The sequence below is a fragment of the Podarcis melisellensis genome (assembly GCF_964234715.1).
Source record: "Podarcis melisellensis genome assembly, chromosome: 3".
In the NCBI taxonomy this organism is placed as follows: domain Eukaryota; kingdom Metazoa; phylum Chordata; class Lepidosauria; order Squamata; family Lacertidae; genus Podarcis; species Podarcis melisellensis.
In genome coordinates, this window is record NC_138530.1 from 75,198,734 (window position 1) to 75,220,515 (window position 21,782).

General features: G+C 40.3%; 1 protein-coding gene across 1 annotated transcript; it reads left to right on the forward strand.

Moving 5' to 3' along the window:
- Positions 1–621: 621 nt before the first annotated feature.
- PNISR (PNN interacting serine and arginine rich protein) lies at positions 622–18,899 on the forward strand. The gene is made up of 12 exons (XM_081904616.1): positions 622–722; positions 7,266–7,372; positions 8,687–8,872; positions 9,789–10,015; positions 11,687–11,873; positions 12,550–12,740; positions 12,840–12,977; positions 14,160–14,259; positions 14,923–14,976; positions 16,173–16,343; positions 17,161–18,274; positions 18,534–18,899. Exons 2-12 carry the CDS (start codon positions 7,285–7,287, stop codon positions 18,562–18,564), a joined length of 2,487 nt encoding a protein of 828 aa, XP_081760742.1. The 5' UTR covers positions 622–722; positions 7,266–7,284; the 3' UTR covers positions 18,565–18,899.
- The last annotated feature ends 2,883 nt before the right edge of the window (positions 18,900–21,782 follow it).

Here is a 21,782-nt window from a genome sequence, read left to right on the forward strand (position 1 = left end):
TATGCACACTCACCTAGAAATAACACCATTCAGTGTAGAATTTATTTCTGGGTAGACATGCACAGGAGCGTGAGGCATGTCTTAATTTTGCAAGGACCATCCACTGGGCTCATCCTTATTCGCAGCAGTCTCGAAGTGCGAAACGGTCTCACTGATCCTCCGTTCTGCATGCGCGGCTCCACTGGCTTTCTTGCCAGCGACCCAGGAACACACCTTAGAGCCACCGGGCACGCGCCGCTGCCCTTCCCAAGCCTCGCCTCGAGGCGGAAATGCCAAGAGCGGAAGAAAGGGCGTTGCGCCCTTCCTAAAAATGGCGCCAGCGGAATAAACTTAATCTGAACCCTAAAAGGTGTGTGTCGGTGGCGGGGAAGAGCAGACTGAAATTAAAACCAGCAGACATGAAAGAACTCTTTCCTCTTCCTAGCATATATTTCGGAGGACCCGTATTCTCTTCGTCAACAGTGGGACTTTTTTAGCCCCTAAATGGCTAACCTCCCTCCCCTCACTTCTCGTTAAGGGAGTCTCTCAGGAGCCGCGTCTGCCCTTACCAAAGATGGCGGTCGGACCGCTTTCTCCAGCGGGTTCCAGTGACGTGAGTTTCTGTTCCGGGTGAGTCCTAGCGGGCGCCATTTTGTGTGGTTCGGGAAAAAAGCCTACCGGAGAGACGGAGGCAGCCCAAGAGCTGCTAGTGCCGCCGGTCGGCGGGGAAGGAGCGGGAGGGGGTGAGTAACGGCCCACAGGGCGGCTGCCGTTGAAAAGACGCTCGACGCCGCCGAAGGACTGGGGCGCCCTTCCCTTCGCCGTCAGGGGGCGCGCCAGGGCTCGGCGCTGTTGTCCCAGCAGCCGGGGCGGTTGAGAAGGTGGGGGCGGGGAGGGGTCTGCCCTCTGGGCCCATGTGAAGAAGCGTGGAGGGATTCGCCCTTCTCGATTCCCCCACAGTGGTTGACTCGCAGCGGGCGCTTATTTACTGCACGTAACCCCTTTTTCTCGAGGTTCTCTTTCCCCCACCCCTCACGTACCCACCCCCTTTTGCGCATGCGCCGTTGTCCTAGCTGTGGTACTGAACGGGCGGGTTGAGATTAAAACCCGTTACGAATCCATAATGCGCATGCGCCGGTGTGCTCCCGGTTGATCGGAGTGAAATATATGGGGTTTGACGTTTGGGGCCGGTGGTGGTTTTGTTGCTCGTGGTTCCTGGAGGGAAGGGATGGAGTCAGTCACGCCCATTGGCTCGATAGGCGTTTTTATGATATAGGATTACTGGCTGATAGTTGCCCTAATGGGTATAGATGCTTTTTAAGCTAAGTGGGCTTTCCCCTCGTGTAAAGCAATTCATACTTCGCTACATAATCGTCTGGCTCAAAAATGTTTGTCAAATTCTTGCAGTTATTCATTTGAACTGTGATAATGTTTTTCAACAGGAGCCTGCACATGTTTACATGGCAGTAAGCATTGTTCAGTTTAGTGAGGCCTAGCCGCAAGCATTGAGGCTTGGGAAGGCAGCTCTAACCTCACGGATCTTGCACAGATCGGCAGAGGGGGAGCCCCCTTGGTGTTTCCTTAGCCCCCAGATGCTCAAAGAGGAGCGGTGGCAGAACATATTTTCTGTGGCAACCCTGAGGTTGTGTTATCTTCTCATTATTCTAGCATCCTCATTATACAGCTTCTGGCAAATGCTGAAAACGCACCTATTTACCCTGGATTTTGATGCATGAGATTTTTTAACTGATTGTTTTCAGGATGTTTTGGCTTTTTGTTTTTAAGTTGTGTATCTTATTTGCCTGCCTGGGTCCCTTGGGGAGTAAGCGTGGGATATAAACGCAATAAATAATCAGTGCCGGGATGGGAGACAGTGCCGGGATGGGAGACAGTCTGGGAACTTTCTGTATAATGATTTGGGTTCCATGACAGAAGAAAGTTGAACTATAAATGAAATAAATAAAAGATTATCATGGTTAGGATTACCGGTAATTTGCAGCCTTTTACATCTTTGCTATGAAAGTATGTGTGCTAACTGAAGCACTCTACTTCATTTTGCTTCACAGCAGTAAAATCTGTAATTGTGTACACAAAACATTGTGGTAGGAACTAAGCTTTTATATACAGATTATTTCAGCAATTCAAGTGGTTTTACATGCACTATCTAAGTAATCCTAATAAAGATTCTGTAATGTAGGAGAGTATTTTGACATTGTAGATGGGAAGAAGAGAGAGTAGCAATTTTGCTGAATGCTACCAGCTGAGTTAATGGCTTTGAGATTTTAAACAGGGAATTCACAGTTGACAGTTCTTAGTCCCCACTGTATACCAACTCTGGATGGCCTGAGTGTAAATATTTCATGGAAAAGAAGCTTCAGTATGCATGGAACCAGTTACATTATTGATGCAAATGCATGTAGAATGCAGTATTCAGGAATATGTACAAAAGGACTTGTCTTGTCCATGCTAACATATAGTGTTCAAATCATACAGCTATTTTGATAACTTAATTCTAACTTAGTCTGCTCAGAAGTAGGTCTTATTATATTCAATAAGACTTCTAGATAAGTGGGGTTATGGTGGGAAACTAAGGTACTAAAACATACTTATCAACTTCATACACTTCTCAACATACACTGAAAACTGAAATACTCTGATAGTCAAAAATTCACTGTTGGGTAATCTATGTTGATAACATCCAGATGTCTCTCTGTACCAGCCATTGTCTAAATAATTATTTTTGTTTTAAGTCCCACCTCTTTTGAAAGGTTTGGGATGAATAATAGCAGCTCAAGAAAATAAAGTAAAAACAGACTATCTAGTTAAAATATTTAGAAATTAAAATTACCACATGGGTGTCAAAACTTTGGCTGTCAAAACTCCAGACAGGAAGGCTTTGCTGCACTTATGGAAATCATTGAAGCTTGAACTTCAGTGAATAACTTCACACACCTAATGCGTGAAACATCTGCACCCAAGTTTACTTTTCAGCAAAATCATACATCAGCCTTGGCCACATTTTTGCCAATTGCAGTTTACTTTTGGGAGCTGACATAGTTATAGTGTGATGGGTGTTCTGGGAATGCTCTAATGGCTTCTCAGCAACATTTTGCTTGTTGGAATTTTCACTGTGCTTAATAGAGGACAAAATAGACATATACAAGGCATATGATATTAGTTAAAGAAATATAAATAAAAAATATAAAGGACCAGTTTGGCTTTAAAAGTAAAATATATCTGTTAAATGCCTGAAATCGAGGAAGGTATCTTGTTGCATATGATCCTGTGTAGGCAAACTGGTGTCTGAGAATTCATTAAATAGATTTTAGTTCAGGCCAAATCTGTTCTACGGTTTTCCAGGATAGTTTATAAAAGATTAAAATTAAAAACATTAAAAAGCCATAGTATAAACAAACAGCATAAAAGCAAACACCAAAGCATAAAAGTAATGTAGATAGGATTAAAAGGCTTGAACAGAAAATAGGTATTTGCTTACTCATGAAATTACATGGCGTTTTCAGGCAATGCTCCCTGGGTACAGCATTCTACAACTGGAGGGCTATGCACTCCAATTGTAATAAAAATAAGTAGGTTGTTTTCCTTAGCCACCCGCTGCACCTCAGATGATGGGGGCACCTATTGAAGATCTTAGTGAAACATATGTAGCATGGTACTAGTAACAAACAGGAAATTGCAGCCCCTTCTATATAGAGTACATATGTTAGATTGTGTTGGAGTCATGTATGTTTAGTATGTACTGGTCATCTGTTTTCAGTCCTTTACTGAAATTACACACATATTCCCATCTGCCGAGAGTAGGTAGCCAGCTTGGGGATGCAAGTTCAAAGGCAAAAGTAATAATTTTGAAACTTTTATTAATAGAAGTAAAGCATTTGAGATCAAAAAGGTATCAATTGCATCATTTTAGAATACTGAAAAATAAGGCATGTACAAATGGTAGAAGATCTAGAACAGATGTGGAGAACCTTTGGGCCTCCAGATGTTACTGAACTAGAACTCCCATCAACACTGCAAGCATGACCAATGGCTAAGGATGATGGAAGTAGTAGTTCAGCAACATCTGGAGGGTGAAAGCTTCCCTATACCTAGTACAGAAGAAGAAAATGATTCATATTTTGGGAATATTTATAGATGAAACCTTACTGTCTGGCTCATGCTAAAATAGTTTAGCAGTGGAGGACCAATGTTGGCTGCTCCTCACCTACACATAAACCGTCTCTAGTGTGAACTTGGCTCTCTGCATATGCCCATTTGACTTGTGAGCTCCCCCTGCTTTTTGAAGGGAAAAAATCACATTAAGATGTCTCCATTCAAACTTAAGCAGATGAGCCAGTTACACATGGAGGAGAGGGTGGTCTTGTGCCACTCATTCATCATTATTCTGTTGCAGTGCCATCTCAGCTGAATGTATGAGAACTGGGGCGGCATGCAAGATAGAGTGTTGCTTTTCAGTGGTTCTGTACTGACACTTCCCACCTGGAAATTATATACTGTTCAACAAGAAGAGGAGGCAAATAGAGGAGAAGGCAAGAATCAAAAGGCAACTTTTTCATATATGTTTGGAATGCTCTGATACAGAAAAACATAGTAAAATGTTTTTCCAAAATTATTAAGAAGTACATTCCATTAGTCCATGGGGTCATGAAGAGTCAGACACGACTAAACGACTAAACAACAACATTCCATTAAATATAATGGTTTTTCTTAATATATGTAAGATATTGGTCTCTAATGGATTAAAACATAATAAAAACTAGGCAATAGAGACTCTCCTCCCTGAAAGAGAGGGGAGTGGTTGTGGACGGGAGCCCGAGCACCGCTCCTAGCAGGGGGCGTTGCCCCCTGCCTCCAGCTCACCTGGCTGGCACTCACGCCCCCCCCCCGGTGGCCGTCCAACCAGGTGCCATGGGGGGGCGTGTCCAGCAGCCTTTATGCTGCAGTGCCAGCCTCCCCCCCCGGCCTCATTTCTCTTTGTCGTCCTCTGGTCCATGGGGTCACGAAGCGGAATGAGTTCTAGTATTTCAAATTTCACATCATTTGTAATTCAACAATACTTATGAAGGAGAGACCTATTTTATAGTTCTGTGAGGCATTTTATGTGTAAATATATAATGGCATAACTTTTCTTGTGTACTAGATGATCGTAGGATTGTTGTCACTTCTGTTTGTTCAAAAAGTTTAAAAATCCCAGGAACTATAGGTCATGTCTTAATTTATATGAATGGTTAAACATTAGCATATTTCTAGATTCTAAATCCAACTGCATCAGAAGGAATTGGGTTCCCCCTTGTAAAATTCAAGCCTGGAATATTGTTTCTTAGCTGCACCAGAAGAGCAAGGCATTCAGAAACAAGGCAAAAGATGGCAGGGATAGGTCATGAAGCGACAATATGTCTAGATCTAGAAAGGATTTCCTATTCAGTCAAGTGGAAACAAATTCAGTCTTAATAATGCATGTAGATTAGTACCCTAATACTCTAGCGCAGGGGTAGGCAAACTGGTGCCCTTCAGACATTGTTGAACTTCGGCTCCTATCAGCCCCAACCATTATAGCCAATGGTCGGGTTGATGGGAGTTAAAGTCTGACAACAACTGGAGGGCACCACATTGACTACTCCTGCTATAGGGCTTCTGTGAAACACTGAAGGGAAAACCAAGTGGTTGGATTTGAAGATGGCTTCCTACTGTTTATGGAAAGATTGTCTTCCATCTCACACTGGAATGTTGTGCAAAGAAGGTAAAAGTAAATTCACCTGCTTGCACAAGAGCTTCTGCAGCCTCTTAGTGGATGCATCTGAACTGCTATAGTATAAACCAAGGGTGGGATTCAATGTATGAATGAGTCTCATCAGTGAAAGCCCCATGCAAGGACTTCTGCTTGTGCAACAGGGCTCCCTCTCTCCACTGTGTGCCCCCCAAAATTGGCTGGGGTTGTTAGAGGGGAGCATTCCATCTGGCAAGACAAATCACATTGCAGTATGGTGTTGTATTCCTCCCCATGCCTGTTATTTTATATGAATTTTTGTGCAAGCTGTTTTTCAAAACTCTTGTTCATGGTTCTTCGTATCCATAGAATTGTAAGGAAGGAAGTTACACTTTCCCATGTTATGAGTTTGTCTGTGTTTGTGTAATATTTACAACAAAATAATAATTTCACTTTTGACATTGTAATAATCTTGTTACAAATATTTGTTGAATCCTACTTAGTAGGAATGGGACACGGGTGGCGCTGTGGGTTAAACCGCAGAGCCTAGGACTTGCCGATCAGAAGGTTGGTGGTTCGAATCCCCGCAACGGGGTGAGCCCTCGTTGCTCGGTCCCTGCTCCTGCCAACCTAGCAGTTCGAAAGCATGTCAAAGTGCAAGTAGATAAATAGGTACCAGTTTGGTGGGAAGGAAACGGCGTTTCCGTGCGCTGCTCTGGTTCGCCAGAAGTGGCTTAGTCATGCTGGCCACATGACCCGGAAGCTGTACGCCGGCTCCCTCAGCCAATAAAGCGAGATGAGCGCCGCAACCCCAGAGTCGGTCACGACTGGACCTAATGGTCAGGGGTCCCTTTACCTTTACCTTTACTTAGTAGGAATGTTTCAGTAGGTATCCAGAAGTATTTCTAAGGAACATGTCTCTTAAGCATATTGATAGCTTTCTGGTCTGTGCCCCACCCTACCCCGCCCAGTAGCAGTTTTATTTAAGCAAATGATAATACATTATAGTCTCAATAATTAATTGGCTTTTGTTGGCAATTCAAAGTCATAGTGTGCTTTGAGAACACTTTTGTTATCACCTGTCTAGTCACAGAGACTAAATTAATCTTTCTTGACAGGGGTTCTTTGGAAGGCACTTCTGGGCCAATGCCTGTGATTTGGCAACTCTTCTAGACATCTTTTCACAATATATTTATTTCCCAAAAGTGTTTATTGTTGTTTTCCCTCTCCTTCACAATTTTGTTAGGAATTCATGTAATATCTAAATTGACCAGTTTTCTGAAAGTGTAAAGTTCTGGAAGTGTTTACTTGTTTCTCAACTGATGACAATCCTGCAATATGAAATGGCAATTCTGTTATTTGCAATTGTCTGGTATAGAAGTGTTTCTGGATGCTAGCAGGAATTGGAACAAAATGGAAACGCTACTTGATCTGTTTGAGATAATGTTTGGGTAGTTAATTTTATTTTAAAATATAATTTGTGACTTTTGAAAGAGTTAAATGACTCTAAACACATGAAGCTTCAACTCAAACATCAACTGTTATTTTTTATTAAATGTAGAATATATAAAGAACTAAAGATGTGGGATCAAAGCGGACAGCCTTGGCAACAGTGGCCTTTGAATCAGCAGCAATGGATGCAGTCATTTCAGCACCAGCAAGATCCAAGTAAGTGAATAGCTGGGAAAGTGCTTTCAAGATAAAAGCTAGCACAGCAACTAGCATTTTAGGAATTTGACGAGGACATGATCTTTCACCTGCTACAGAATTAATCAAGCTAATGTGTTCCATTGGGCAGCATGCAACTTACATGTCCCATCAGTGCAAGGATTTTCATTAGCACAACGAAACTTTCTCCCTCTATCTTCCACTTCATGCACCCCACAGCCTCCCCAAATCTGCAGAAAATTGAGGGAACCCCTGTAATAAATTGGGGAGGCAAGGGAAGGTGAGAGGGTGAGAATCCCATTGCACAAGTGGAAAACCTTGTACATATAACACTAGGTTGAATACAACTGTTAATATTTTATTTGCTATCTTTTGATTTCTTGTATGTTGACTTGAAGTAGGTTGGTTGACAATTTGTTATAGTCTTTTAAAACTATTATGGTCAGCATCAGCACCCCTCAATTAGATCAGAATGCACTAACTAAAGAATACTACTAGAATACTTACAATGAATCCTACTTGGGTAACATGGGTACCCAAAAATAATATTGCAACTTTCAGCCTTGAAAATGATAGTAAATTTAAGTTGTCTGGCTGAAAAGTATTCCCGCCCCCCAAAATAGCTTCTGGGAGATGGGAGAAAGAAGATAGGCTGCAATTTAAAATGGGCGCATACCACATCCATTTAAATCCATCGGCAGTTTTCCCCTTGACTTCAGTGTGATGCTGATTTGAACCTTTTAGGCTGCAAGCCTTCAAATAGACTGCTTAAATCTTTAAATCCCATTAAAATTGGCGTGGTTCAGGATTGCAGGGGTGCAGCCCATTCCTACATATTCAGGAATAAGTTTCACTAAATCCATTGAAGCTTAAGTATGCATGCTAAATATGTATGCACATTATAGCAACTGGAGTATTAGTACCAGTACAGGTTTCATTCTCTGAATACAGCTGACAAAGTCTGTTTATTAGATATTTTTGAAATGGCGCATTGGAAGAAACTGTGATAGGACAATGAACTGTTTTGGTAGTTTTAAGGTGCAGTCTTAAGAAGGAAGTCCCACTGTGTTCACTGGGGCTCATTTCTATGTGTGTGTATATAGGATTACAGCCTAAATCTAATTATTATTTGCCTTATTTGAAACAGAAAATAGATTAATGCATATAAATTATGTGAAGGACACTTTTAAAAGGAAGCTTTTAATATACTTCCTATGACATGTGAATAAGGTGCTGTTCTGATGGGCTTGACAAATATGTCTTCCTAATTCTGCCATGGAAATCTGTACGTTGAAAATCTAATTTTATTTCTAGGCCAAATTGACTGGGCAGCATTAGCTCAAGCATGGATTGCTCAGCGAGAAGCTTCAGGGCAGCAGAGTGTAGTGGAACAGCAAGGGATGATGCCGAATGGCCAGGAGATGACAGGCATGGAGCCTGGTCCAAACAACCATGGCAACTTTCAGGGTGATCCAAACTTCAACAGAATGTGGCAGCCAGGTTTGTTTTTTAATACTTTCCTCTTTGCTTTTGGATTCTAACACTGATATGCTCTATCCTTCTAAGCCCGGAGCATCCTTGGAAAAGGCAAGTTGACTGCAAGATCCAAACCTCATTGGCTTTGAATTATTTTCTCTGTTAATGCACAGAATATAAATTAGAGCGTATAGTTCTGCCCTTTGTAGTGCTCTGTGATACGCACCTAGATGCTGCCTTAATCAGCCAGCTGTAGTCAGATTCAGGTTCTGGTCAGATAGCAATCTATAGATCAAAATGTTTTCTATTCCCTCACAGGCATTTCATACGCAGCCTTACATACCAGTAAGTCTGGTGCCTTTTCAGCAGTTGCTGCTGTTCTTCCTCTGTGCTTCAAATGAGCCAAGTTTATTTGTTAAAATGGTACAAATGTACTTATGGTACATTGCTTAATGTACATGAAGGATTTTTCAGTTTCACAAACTCTTAAATGTATTTCAAATTAGGCTGGTTAAAGGATACAGTATGCAAATGTATAGTTGAAAGTTGTCCCCGTCCCCCCGTCCCTAGTTCTGCCTGTATGCCTAGTACAGCTATATGCTAACGGTAATGGTAAGCTACTTGGATAAACTAGCCAAGAACAGTGTTCTTCCTCACTGGCTTGTTTCATGATCCTTTTTCAAGTGCACAACTAGCTCTTAGTACATTATGGATGATGAAACACAAGATCATCCTGATTTTGGTTGATTTCATGGTATATTCAGCCAGCAAACAAAAATCAAGAAGGAATATCAGTGATAGTCTGGACACAAACAATGAATGATAGCTTTATTAAGGTATATATTTGTGTGTATTTTACATTAAAGGTTTTATTTTGAAAGTCTCAAGAGAAGTAATGGAAAAAATGAGTTGTTAACATTTTGATTTTAAATCCAAACAGACTGGAGCATGCCCCACCAACCCCCTCATCCACCTCCAGAGCAGCCATGGATTCCTCCAGCACCAGGCCCAATGGATATTGTTCCTCCATCGGAAGACAGCAACAGTCAGGACAGTGGGGAATTTGCCCCTGACAACAGGCATATATTTAGTCAGAATAATCACAACTTTGGGGGACCACCACCTGATAACTTTGCAATGGGCCCAGTGAACCAGTTTGACTATCAGGTGAAACATTTCTTGCTTAAATATTGTAAGCATGCAGAGCCCATTCCACGGAGTTGTGCCTCTAGTGCTGATTTTCAACAGAATCCACAAGTTTTATTGTTTGCTCAGATACAATTTGTCATCTGCAAACCACCTGCATTGTGAACACCTCTTTAAAATTTGGTTGTTAAAACACCTCGTTTTCCAATGCAATAAGTTTTGTGTAAAAGAGAAAAATATGAAAGAAAACAAAATGCTTAAATACATGAACAAGTGTATTCTGAGAAGGAACTTCCTGTTTAGAAAGATAGCCTAGATGATTTAGTATTTATTTTCCACCTCTCACCAGTTTGATTTGATTCATAAAGGTGAATTATGCCCAAATGAATTCTGCGCTCCTGCACACAACTAAGCTTCTCTGAAATACAGTAATTTAGAAGTGTAGAACTGGCCAAAATTATAGCCATTTACTCTAGTTCTGTTATTTTTCCTGGGCAAGAGTCCCAGTATGTGCAAGGAATACCTCTACCTGAAAAAGCATCTCCATTCATTTTACTGGAAGTGTATATTTCTTTAGGTGTGTGGATTGAAGTGAGCAGTGTGGACCACTGTGCACATTTATGCTTTTGAGTCTGTGTGGGCTTTCTGGATTAGGCTTTTCAGAGGAAGTGCCAAGTTCCATTAATTTCAGTGGCACTTAAACATGCCTGCACTTTTCTGAATTGCCATTATAAACAGTATGTCAATGTTATACAGTGTTATAAAGTATGATATATGGCAGTCAAATATGAAGTTGTAAATGATTTTTTTAAGTAAACATCAGTGGAGAATGACTCTTTCAGTGCTCTTTCTTTTCCCTTTTTCACTTCTGTGTCAAATCCCCACATGCTTATTAGATGTAGATATTACAAGTTTTTTCCCCCTGGCCTTTTTTAACTGAAAAAAATGCTGCAGACTTTAATGTAATTGTTAGATTGGTCAGCTGAAGCTCTACACACAAATAAAAATGTACACATTGAATTTTTGGGACTGAGATTGACGCAGACATTGCTATGCGGATTGTTCTCACACATATCGCATTTATATAGTTTCCCTAGGCAGCTTACAAAAATATTAAAGTACGACATAGAACAATTAAAATGAAATTAAACAGTAAGAGGCAGCCAAAAAACCCACACCATTCCTTAGAACAGAGATAGCATAAACTAATTTACAACTCTCATAACCAGGGGGCAAGTATGATTTAAAAAGAAACTTAGATGTTATGTTCCTTTACTTTATATCCCAAACTAGCAGCTGGCTTACTGCAGCTACAGTGGCTTTCCTTTGAACTATAAACCAAGCTGATAATTGTAGTTGAAATTAATATAATTAATATATCTACTTAAATCTTCTCTTCCAACACCTATCCAATACGGAAGGGACTTGGAACTTTTCCAGTTTATGTTGTGTTACAGTAATGCAAAATTCCTATTTCTGAATTCTGAAATGAGAAGGACTAGTCAATTTTCTTTTCTGAAACTGTCAATTTCACAGTTTAGAGAATATAGGCTGTCCCTTAAAATAATAAAAGGGCTTCTATTCAACTTTAGTAAGGTTCTTTCTACTGTGCATTTTTGTACAGACCAAATATTAAAGTTAGGAAATGTGTAGCATTGATCTGAAAGAAAATGAGCTTCGTTACTCTTTCAGCATGGGGCTAATTTTGGTCCACCTCAAGGTGGGTTTCATCCACCTTACTGGCAGCCTGGACCACCAGGCCCTCCAGGTCCCCCAGCACCTCCTGCACCACCTCAGAATCGAAGGGAGAGGCCAGCATTCAGAGATCGCCAGCGTTCACCTATCACATTACCTGCAAAACAGGAGACTCCTCAAATCGGTATGTCCTCATCATATTAATTTTAATAAATGTAGTGCCTTGGGCTGAATCAGCTCCTGTTATCAGTACAGTACTATCACAGCTTGAGCGAGCTGATCTTGGAGCCCCAATAGGAGAGAAAATGCTGAGAAAATGCATGGCCAGGAGATTTCCCTTGCACCTTCCTATGCTGTGGATTTCAAATGGTGGTGTGAGCTCCTGTTGCTCTGTCACAGCTCCTGCCTACCTAGCAGTTCAAAAGCATGCCAGTGCAAGTAGATAAATAGATACCGCTGTGGCTGGAAGATAAAAGGCGTTTCCGTGCACTCTGGTTTCTGTCACGGTGTTCTGTTGCACCAGAAGCAGTTTAGTCATGCTGGCCACATGACCCAGAAAACTGTCTGTGGACAAACGCCGGCTTCCTTGGCCTGAAAGTGAGATGAGCACTGCAACCCCATAGTCCCTTTCACTGAACTTAACTGTCCAGGGGTCCTTTACCTTAGCCACATCCCAACTCCTATTTATGTGTTTGCCACCACAATGTCTAGCTTATCCTAGGAAGAGAATTAGAAAGCTATAATGGCTTTCTCTCTGTGAAACATCCTAAAAACCTCAAACACATCCATTATCTTATGAGCTTAAAAAGAAAATGAATGGGTTCCTTTTTAAGAAACTACTTTTCTGTATGAATATTTAGATGCTGTTAAACGACGAACTCTGCCTGCATGGATTCGTGAGGGCCTAGAGAAGATGGAACGAGAAAAGCAAAAGAAGCTAGAGAAAGAGAGAATGGAGCAGCAGCGTTCTCAGTTGTCTAAGAAAGAAAAAAAGGAAAATGCTCACACAGGAGAAGAAGATGGACCACGGTTACCTCAGAAAAGTAAATTTGTAAGTGAAAAAGTTTATTGCACTGACAGAACACTTGTAATAATGCTGCATTGAATTCTAACCTGTATTTTAACCTATTTCATAACCCTTTTCTTATAGGATAGTGATGAAGAAGATGAAGATCTTGATAACGTAGAAGCTACAAGTAGTGGAAAAGTCAGTAGAAGTCCCTCTCCAGCTCCTCAAGAGGAGCAAAGTGAACCAGAAATGACAGAGGAAGAAAAGGAGTATCAGATGGTATGGATGAGTTTGCGACCAGTACATTGGCCATGCCTGTATATGCTTGCTTATTAGTAGGGCTGCCATTCTATTTAAAGAAATCATAGTTGGTTTATCAAATAATGCTGATTTAATTAATTTTTGTTAAAATTCATTTGACTAAAATAATAGTTTGCAGAAAACTCTGTTTTTAGATAGTGTACATGTATTTTGCAGCAAGTGCAATTTTAGAGAGGCATTCTCTCCTTTACATAATTGAAGGGGGCGCCTCTTTAAAGATGGTGTCTGTCACCTGCTGTTTATGCTTACTTAAAAAACATTTTTTTTAAAAAAAAAGCAAGGATTCCTTTTTGAGTTGAATAAAAACAACTTTAATCAACCTGTCCTTAATTAGTTAAAAATTGTTATTAGGAAAAGCTGTTCCCCTTGGGCTAAGCTAGAGAAAGCTAGCAAGCCTGCTAGCAAGCAAGTTCTCTGTGCCTCCACTAGTGCTTCCACTAGTAGCTATTAAGGCAAGAACAAAATGGTTGTATGCACAGCCTAATATGATGACAGTCAACTCCATCTTTAAAGCTACACAACCAGCATTGTCATTTAACTACACATATGACAAGCTTGAGAAAGGACATAGAATCAAATTTGGGCAAAAAAGTGGACATATATGACCTTTTGTAAAGTTATCGGCTAGCGCGACACTGGATGTCACTGATATGGTGCTGATATAAGATGCATGGCAAGGGGAGAGAATGGCTAGAGTCAAGTTAGGTACACATAACATACCCAAAGGTTTATAAATGCTTGAGCAAACTTTAGATAATTCAAGCTCTTGATTTATAGGATCAACAGATTCCTATAAGGATCTTGATTCTCTTACTCAGAAAAGATGTGTGTGAAATGTGATTGTAGCGCTCTTCTCTCCCAAACTCTGTTTCCATCTGCTTTCATTACTTGACTACACATCACTGAATGCAAAGGTGAATTGCTGTGCATACTGAACAAATAGGTACATTTTAAAGTACGTTGCTTGTGGTTGAACATGTAAGAAGTTGCATAGTGTGAGCCCAATGCTTTCTTCAGTAGGTCCAAGAAATCATGGGTAAAGGAACCATTATGCTTCCTAACCTGAATAACCGAATAGAATTGCAAGGGTTTGCTGAGAATTGTGTTTGAACTGGGGATTTTATATTTATAATTGTTTAGATGTTGCTGACAAAAATGCTGCTGACAGAAATTCTCCTAGATGTCACAAATGAAGAAATATATTACGTGGCTAAAGATGCCCATCGTAAAGCAATAAAAGGTATGCTTAGGCTTTCTAGTACTTTAATTAAATATCCTTTTGCATGTCCTAGAACATTTAAATCCATAGTATCTGTACCTAAAAGCAGTCTGTATGTTAAGGAAGAAAAGTTGCAAAAATTCAGTTGTAATAATCATATACTATTGTCCTGTGCAGTGTATTGTTCTGTGCAGTGTATTGTGAGTTAACTTCAGTTATTCCATTTCTTTCCTATAGAATGTCATTTATTTATTTTAAATGTTTACATATTTTAGATAATTCTAGTTCAAATTTAGCTGAGTAAAACTTAAGGCATACTTGAATTATGAATGAATTTGCTTTCACTGTTAGCCAGCTATTTTCTTTTTACGAAAATAGGCAGCTTTATTCCATGTAGTTGTGAGTAAATAATTATATACAGTTCTGTCTGCAGATGAAATTTATTAACTTGGAAATGTATAACTATAAGAAACTGATCTATCCACTATTAATTCACAGTTTAAATTTCTAAACATTCGTGGCCAGAAAATAACTGGGTTTTCAATGGATTACGTTTTTAATGTTTTTTCTCTCCTCCACAAAACAGCAATAGTAGTAGATTTAACAATACCATAGACTCTCATGCCTATGAAATCGTGGCTATTTGTGTTAACATGTTGTTCCTGTTGTTGATGTGATACAAAGCTCCTGCAAAACAGCTGGCACAGTCCAGTGCATTGGCTTCCCTTACTGGACTTGGTAAGTATGTTCCCAGTTTTGAGAGGGACTTAATGGGGAGATTGCTCTGGCTTGCATTTCTAAATATGTATTGAAACTGCCCAACATGAATAGGCAAGCATCTGATAACTTTTGTGTTTCTTAGAAAGGGCTTATCTTGCAAATAAACCTATTAAAATACACGAAATTGTACAGTGGTGTTATTTCCATTGTAAACATAATGTAAGCCTGTCCTGTAAATGAAATGTTTTGCACCAGATAGCTACTACAGTATCTAAATAAAGTGAATTTGGAGGAATTTTTCTCCTGTTTTTAATTCAGCTATTAGTGTGTGCTTTGATAAAAGAAACCAATAAAAATCTACAGTTTTGTCCTGCCAGCAATCCACACAACAAATGTATGTTTTGAGTTCTCATAGCCAGCAGTTAGTGTAATATTGGGATATGCTGGATATGAAATTAAGAATTACATTCTGAGATGTAATAGTTTTTTTTAAAATGTTTGAAATCTCAGTGTAACATTATACAATTTTAGTAACTTGTTATATTAAATATTTTTACTACTAGTAAAAAAATCTTTCACGTTAGCTTAAATGTATTAGTCAACTAATACTAAAGAGAACATAAAAAGAAAGTAAGAATGCTTCTGTATCAGATGTTCAGTATTACTTTCTGCTAGTCTTGTTAGTTTTTCCAGATCTATCTTTTGGGGGAAGAGAAGTCCATTCCTATTCCATACCTGTACCTCTTTAATGTACAGTCTTTTCTGAACAGTAGAAAATTGATTGGCATTTGGGACTTTTTAAAGCCCTGGATATTGAAGCTGGCTGAAATCATTGCAAAGATGTCTTCAGGGACAGGTCTTAGGCACTGCACTCCTGTGTATATGCTCTTGCTGATGTACACTAAGCATTTGGTACTGGCTCTGTAAAGAGCTTTTTTACCCATATACTTAACGGGAAAGTATGTAACCATAGCGATTGCTTGCTGGAAAACATGGCAAGCTATTCCGGAAGAAGTAAAACCAGATACTGAACAGCAGGTCAAATGTGTGGGCCTTGAACATCCAGTCAACCACCTTTGGCACTTCCTCCAGAATAAGTGGCTTCTTCAGTGAAGAAGTGAAAGATGGGCAATATACTCTCCTCTTTGCCCTGCAGAAATATTAAGAACCAGGATTAATCTTCCCTCGTGATAGACTAGGCTTTATGCACGCAGGTGGACTGGGTGGTTATGGATCAGGAGACAGTGACGATGAGAGGAGCGACAGAGGCTCTGAGTCATCCGATACTGATGACGAGGAACTGCGACACAGAATCAGGCAAAAACAAGAAGCATTTTGGAGAAAGGAGAGAGAACAGCAGCTATTGCTAGAGAAACAGCTGGAAGGTAGGATGTGTGTTTGGTTCAGAATTGACGACAGCAGCAGTGGTTTCCAACCTCTCAGACTTATGTGCCCTAACTTGCAACCTGGGAGCCAAGCGCAGAATAAGGCACCATGTACACAAGCCTGAGCTATAGAGTACATTACAGGTAACTGAGGAATTTGGGGCTTTCTCTGTGCTTTGATACTAGTTCACAACTCCAAATAGTTTTATCTTTAGGTGACCTCACCTCTGTCAGTAACACAGATAGTAAAATTTCATAAGCAGAGGCCCATTGTAATTCCTAAGATCTGTTAAGAGTTGGATACACAAGGACTGGCTCACATCCAGAATGTAACAAGTAAAGAATCTGCTAGAATCTTTGGATAGAATAGTGGCAGAATTAGCTATAGCATGAAGAAATCCTTGGGGAAAGGCACACACTTTCCAGTACAGAGATTCCAGGAACGCACATATTACAAAGATTCCTCTGAATTCATTGAGACTGCCAGTTTACAGTTGCCCATGGCAACAGAGATATTTCATAGATATTCATTGTGATTATTGTTTAGGTTCCATTTATATACTTGCTTCAAAACCCTATTAAAAAGGGAATTGTTGATGATTAACAACCCAATCTAATTCATGTTCACTTGTAAATAAGCTCCATTGACTTTCAAATGGCTACAGAAAAGAAGTAATATAAAAGAAGTAATGTTATACTATGCTGCCTTGTTGATACACTGGCCATTAGTGGACGATAGGGAGAGATTTCTTGTATCTCTGCCATCTCGCTTGGCGTGATTTTTGTATTTGTTTCTTTTATGCACTTACTTTTGCAGAAGAAAAGCTCCAGAATGAGAAAATTGCTAAAGAGATGAGTGAACTCACCAGTAAAGAGCAAAACAGCAGTTCACCACCAGAGGATGCAAAAGAAGAGGTGGAGGCGGATGTGTTCAGTGAAAAGAAAAAATCTCCAAAGCAAATGACACCAGATGCTGAACCCAAAAAAGAGGTTAAAGAAAAAGAGAGAATAGGGAGGAGTAGGTCAAAAAGTTCAAGCAGTGGTAGTTCGAGTGCCAACAGCAGAAGTAGTAGCAGTAGTAGCAGCAGCACAGCCTCTAGTTCATCCTATAGCAGTAGCTCTGGCAGCAGTCGCAGCTCTTCACATTCTTCTTCCCCTAAAAGGAAAAAGAGGCGTAGCCACAGTAGATCACCTTCACATAAGGTTAGGCGCAGCAGAAGCAGGAGCTATTCTCACAGAAACAGGAGAGAGAGGAGCAGGAGTAGGGGCAAGGTAAGAGAAAGGCGGAGATCTAGTAGACATAGGAGTGCAGACAGGGGGGAGAGGAGGCGAAATCGTAGTCCTTCCCATGACCGAAACTGGGAGAGGCGTAGAAGTGATAGTCACTCAAGGGATAGACTTGCTAGCCTTTCCGCTCATAGTGGGAGTCGAGATAGGCGTAAAAGTGAGGACCAGCGTAGAAGTGAAAGTGGAAACAGGCACAAACACAGCCACGATAGTAAAGTTCAGGAGAGGAAAAAGGAACGCAGCAGGAGCCTAGAAAAAGACAAGAAAAAGAACAGAGAGAGGGAGAGAGACCAGGAGAAGCGCAAAGAGAAACAGAGAAAAGAAGAAAAAGACAGTAAAGCTGGCAATCATGATGAGAGATTAAAGAGGAAAAGAGATAGTGAAAGAACGGTCTCTCGTAGCGATTCAGTTTCCTCAAAAACATTAAGGCATGATTCTAGGCAGGAAAGCAAGAAAAGTTCTACCAAAGAGAGCAAAAAGCACTCAGGTTCGGAATCTAGCACAAGGAGCAGTTCTGAGTCCCCAGGCAGCAGCAAAGAAAAGAAGTCTAAGAAAGCCAAGCATAGTCGGTCGCGGTCCGTGGAGAAATCTCAAAGGTCTGGTAAGAAGGCAAGCCGCAAACACAAGTCTAAATCACGATCAAGGTAGTATTCTTTTAAGTATCTTGTTTGATTTATGTATTTATTTCTGTTTTTGTTCATCATCATGCCTGCAACTATATATTTTACAAGTTAAGCTAACTTCTTTAGATTATTCTCGGTGGGGTGGGGGTGGCGGCGGATGCGAACGACTTTGATAGCATTGATTTCCAACTAAGAAAATTTAAGTTTTTAAGCCTAACGTGTGTGTTTTTTGATAGTTCTTTTCCTCTTTAATTGCCCTCCCTTTCTCTTTATTTTTCAGATCAATGACTCCTCCACGTCGTAAACGCTGAGGAATGATATGGCACTAGTCATACGATTTAAAAATTCCATGAGTTTTTAAGGGCTTGTCTCATTATAGAGGCTCATTATAGAGGCTACAGTTGTGGCTGTGTAGGTGAAAGCTGAACCCTCCTTTTTAAAAAAATAATCTGTAAATAGCTGTATTTTTGGGAAACACTGCTCGGAGTTAAGTACTTGCTAGGATTTCTTTGTATTTACATTTTTCCTTAGTAGTGCTTACTAAGACTATGAAATATGCCATTCTCTTTCAGCTGTAATGTTCTTAAAATTGCTATTGAATGTACTGTGATGTCAATAAAGTTCTTTAGTTCATTTTTTGTTTAAATTCTTGTATTTTAATTTATTTTAAATTACTTTTTTTTTACAATACACTTTTGTAAAATACTGAACAGTTTGTCAGTTTTAAATTTTCTCAGTGTTTTAAGTTTCCTCCTTGGATAATTCAAGGTCGGTCAGTCCCTGGGCAAAAGAATTGTTAAAATGAACTGTAGGGTTTTGTTTTTAAAAAACATTTATTGAATTATCATCCTACTGTCTGTGACTAAAATGTGCATAATTCTTATTGTACGACATACCAATATTAGCCAAGCACAAATAGTAGCGAAGTGCAAGTAAACAACATGTATGATGTGAGTTTGTAACTTTGAAACTCTATTCCTCAATATCCTCCTTCTGTGTTAAAAAGCACACTCTATAATGGTTCATATGGTTAGAGAAGCTAGAATCTATTTTGGATTCATTTGTTTTATTACTCTATCACTTCTGCATTAGAAACCATTAAATAACTCTGTGATACAAAAGGTTAATAAAAATAACTAGGTCTGGTCTTGCAACTTATTACTAGAAATATGGTTTCACTTTAAAAAACAAGACAGTTTTTAAACTTCTTTTTCCAACATATTAACCATCTAGAGAGATGGTCTTTTGGCTGATAGAACTGCACTCGTAAAAACAGGCATTTGCAAACTGCAAATTTACAACCTGCCCATCCCAAACAACTGTCAACAAACATTGTTAGTTCTTAGGAACTTCAAAATGTCAAATAAGACATTCTGATGAGGGGTATTATGCTTTTTGGTTTTTAAATATAATTCTGCTGACTAAATATACCCTTTAAAAATGGCTAACGAATGCAATGGCATATGCAATTGGGAATGTTCCATTAAATCTTCCAGGTAAATATTGCATAAAAAGAACTGCACCAAACAATTATGTTGCCCAGAGTCCTCCCATCCCTTTCTCCATGAATTCAACCTACTGTAGTTTTAAACGAAAGAAGAGAAACAAGCTCTAAGGATAAACTGGTTTTTAGATAACTAAGAATCTGAGAGATTTGGTTCAAAAATTAAAACAGTGGGGGCAAAGATTTTTTTCAGTGCTCCCATTTTAAAATGAAGTACTGAGGAATACAGCTTTCTATGATCTACTGCATCCACTTTTTAAACTAGACTTCTATTTGTTAAGTAAGCAAGATTGTGCATGAAGCTTTTTATATACTGCACCAGCTGGATTTGTCACTCCCTGTATCAATGGAAATTTCATTCACACAAGTGCACTAAGTTCAGTAATGTCTGTATGCCAATAAAGAGAGCATACTCTTCCTATTTAAAAGGTTCATAGGTTTTACTTAATGGTCTATATAACACATCACAGAGAGAATGGTGGGACCAAACTGTTGTCACAATGAGCCTTTCTGGAGCTATAATTAATTATTCTACAGAATATGATAAACATATTGCCTTGGATCCAAAGAAGTGAGAGAAGGAGGCTGTCTGGGCCTATTTGGGTTTTAGTGCCTTGTGCCATCACCAGCCCATACAATCAGTTACCTACCTTCTTATAATTTCATCACCTTTCTTACACACCCTGCCAATTATTCTAGTGCTTGTGGAATCAAAACGGCTGCCTAGATAAGAGTCTATTCTCTGTGCTGAATGAAGAGACAATTGAAGAGTTATTGGAGGTTGAAGGTCTCACGGAGAACCATCCCATGTACAAGATTGTAAACAACCAGAAGTTTTTTCTCCCCTCATGTGCAAGCCATAAAGGCAGGAAGGGAACATCTGTCTGCGAGCCAGGCCACACTCGAGTGCTTGGCTGGTGAAATTAGCCTACTGTACAAATTAAAATATACATTTGTTGCTCCAGCCATTTTATTCTCCACTTTATGAAATATATACCGTATTGAAACATTGCAATAAGGAAAGGCTATAACAGAGACTCATGATTGCTGTAAAGGTAAAGGTACCCCTGCCCGTACGGGCCAGTCTTGACAGACTCTGGGGTTGTGCGCCCATCTCACTCAAGAGGCCAGGGGTCAGCGCTGTCCGGAGACACTTCCGGGTCACATGGCCAGTGTGACATCGCTGCTCTGGCGAGCCAGAGCTGCACACGGAAACGCCGTTTACCTTCCCGCTGGTAAGCGGTCCCTATTTATCTACTTGCACCCGGAGGTGCTTTCGAACTGCTAGGTTGGCAGGCGCTGGGACCGAGCAGCGGGAGCGCACCCCGCCACAGGGATTCGAACCGCCGACCTTTCGATCGGCAAGTCCTAGGCGCTGAGGCTTTAACCCACAGCGCCACCTGTGTCCCGTCCATGATTGCTGAGAAAGACCTAAAACAAGAGTCACCCCCCTTTAAACTTTTTACCAGCTTTGTCTGATTCACCAACTATAGTTATTCCTGTACAGGGATAACTTGGCTGCTGTTGTCCATGTATTGGTAACCTCGAGGCTGGATTACTGTAATGTGTTCTATGTGGACCTGCCCTTGGTCTGGTTTGGAAACTCCCAACAGGTGCAGAATGAAGCTGACAAAAGCTTCTGGTCAAGAACCTGTGATGCCATTGCTAAATCAGCTGCTTTGACTGTTCACTTACTGTGGAACCAGGTTCAAGGTTCTTGCACTAATTTACAAAGCCCAGAACAATTTAGGTCCAGGGTACCTCAGGAATTGCCTGAATCCTTATATCCCAGAGATCATCTGCAGGAGCATCGTCTGTCACTCCCCAAGTTGGGGCGGCTCCTTGGACAATAACAAAGGGAACCTTTGGTGTCATCTGCCCAGTCCTGTGGAATGATCTGCCATTATTCAGCAAGCTCCTTCTGGGTCAGCCTTGGTGTAAACTTCTCTATTCAGGCCTATGCAGACAATTAAGAATGTATCCTTCCCACAGTAGTAAATTGATGCCTGTGTTATTAACTTTTTC

Excerpts from the sequence above, each read along its gene's own strand:
- PNISR (XM_081904616.1), top strand. The coding sequence starts at position 7,285 with ATGTGGGATCAAAGCGGACAGCCTTGGCAACAGTGGCCTTTGAATCAG. Across the intron at positions 7,373-8,686 it reads TCAGCACCAGCAAGATCCAA|GCCAAATTGACTGGGCAGCA; the intron begins GTAAGTGAATAG and ends TTTTATTTCTAG. Across the intron at positions 12,978-14,159 it reads AAGAAAAGGAGTATCAGATG|ATGTTGCTGACAAAAATGCT; the intron begins GTATGGATGAGT and ends ATAATTGTTTAG.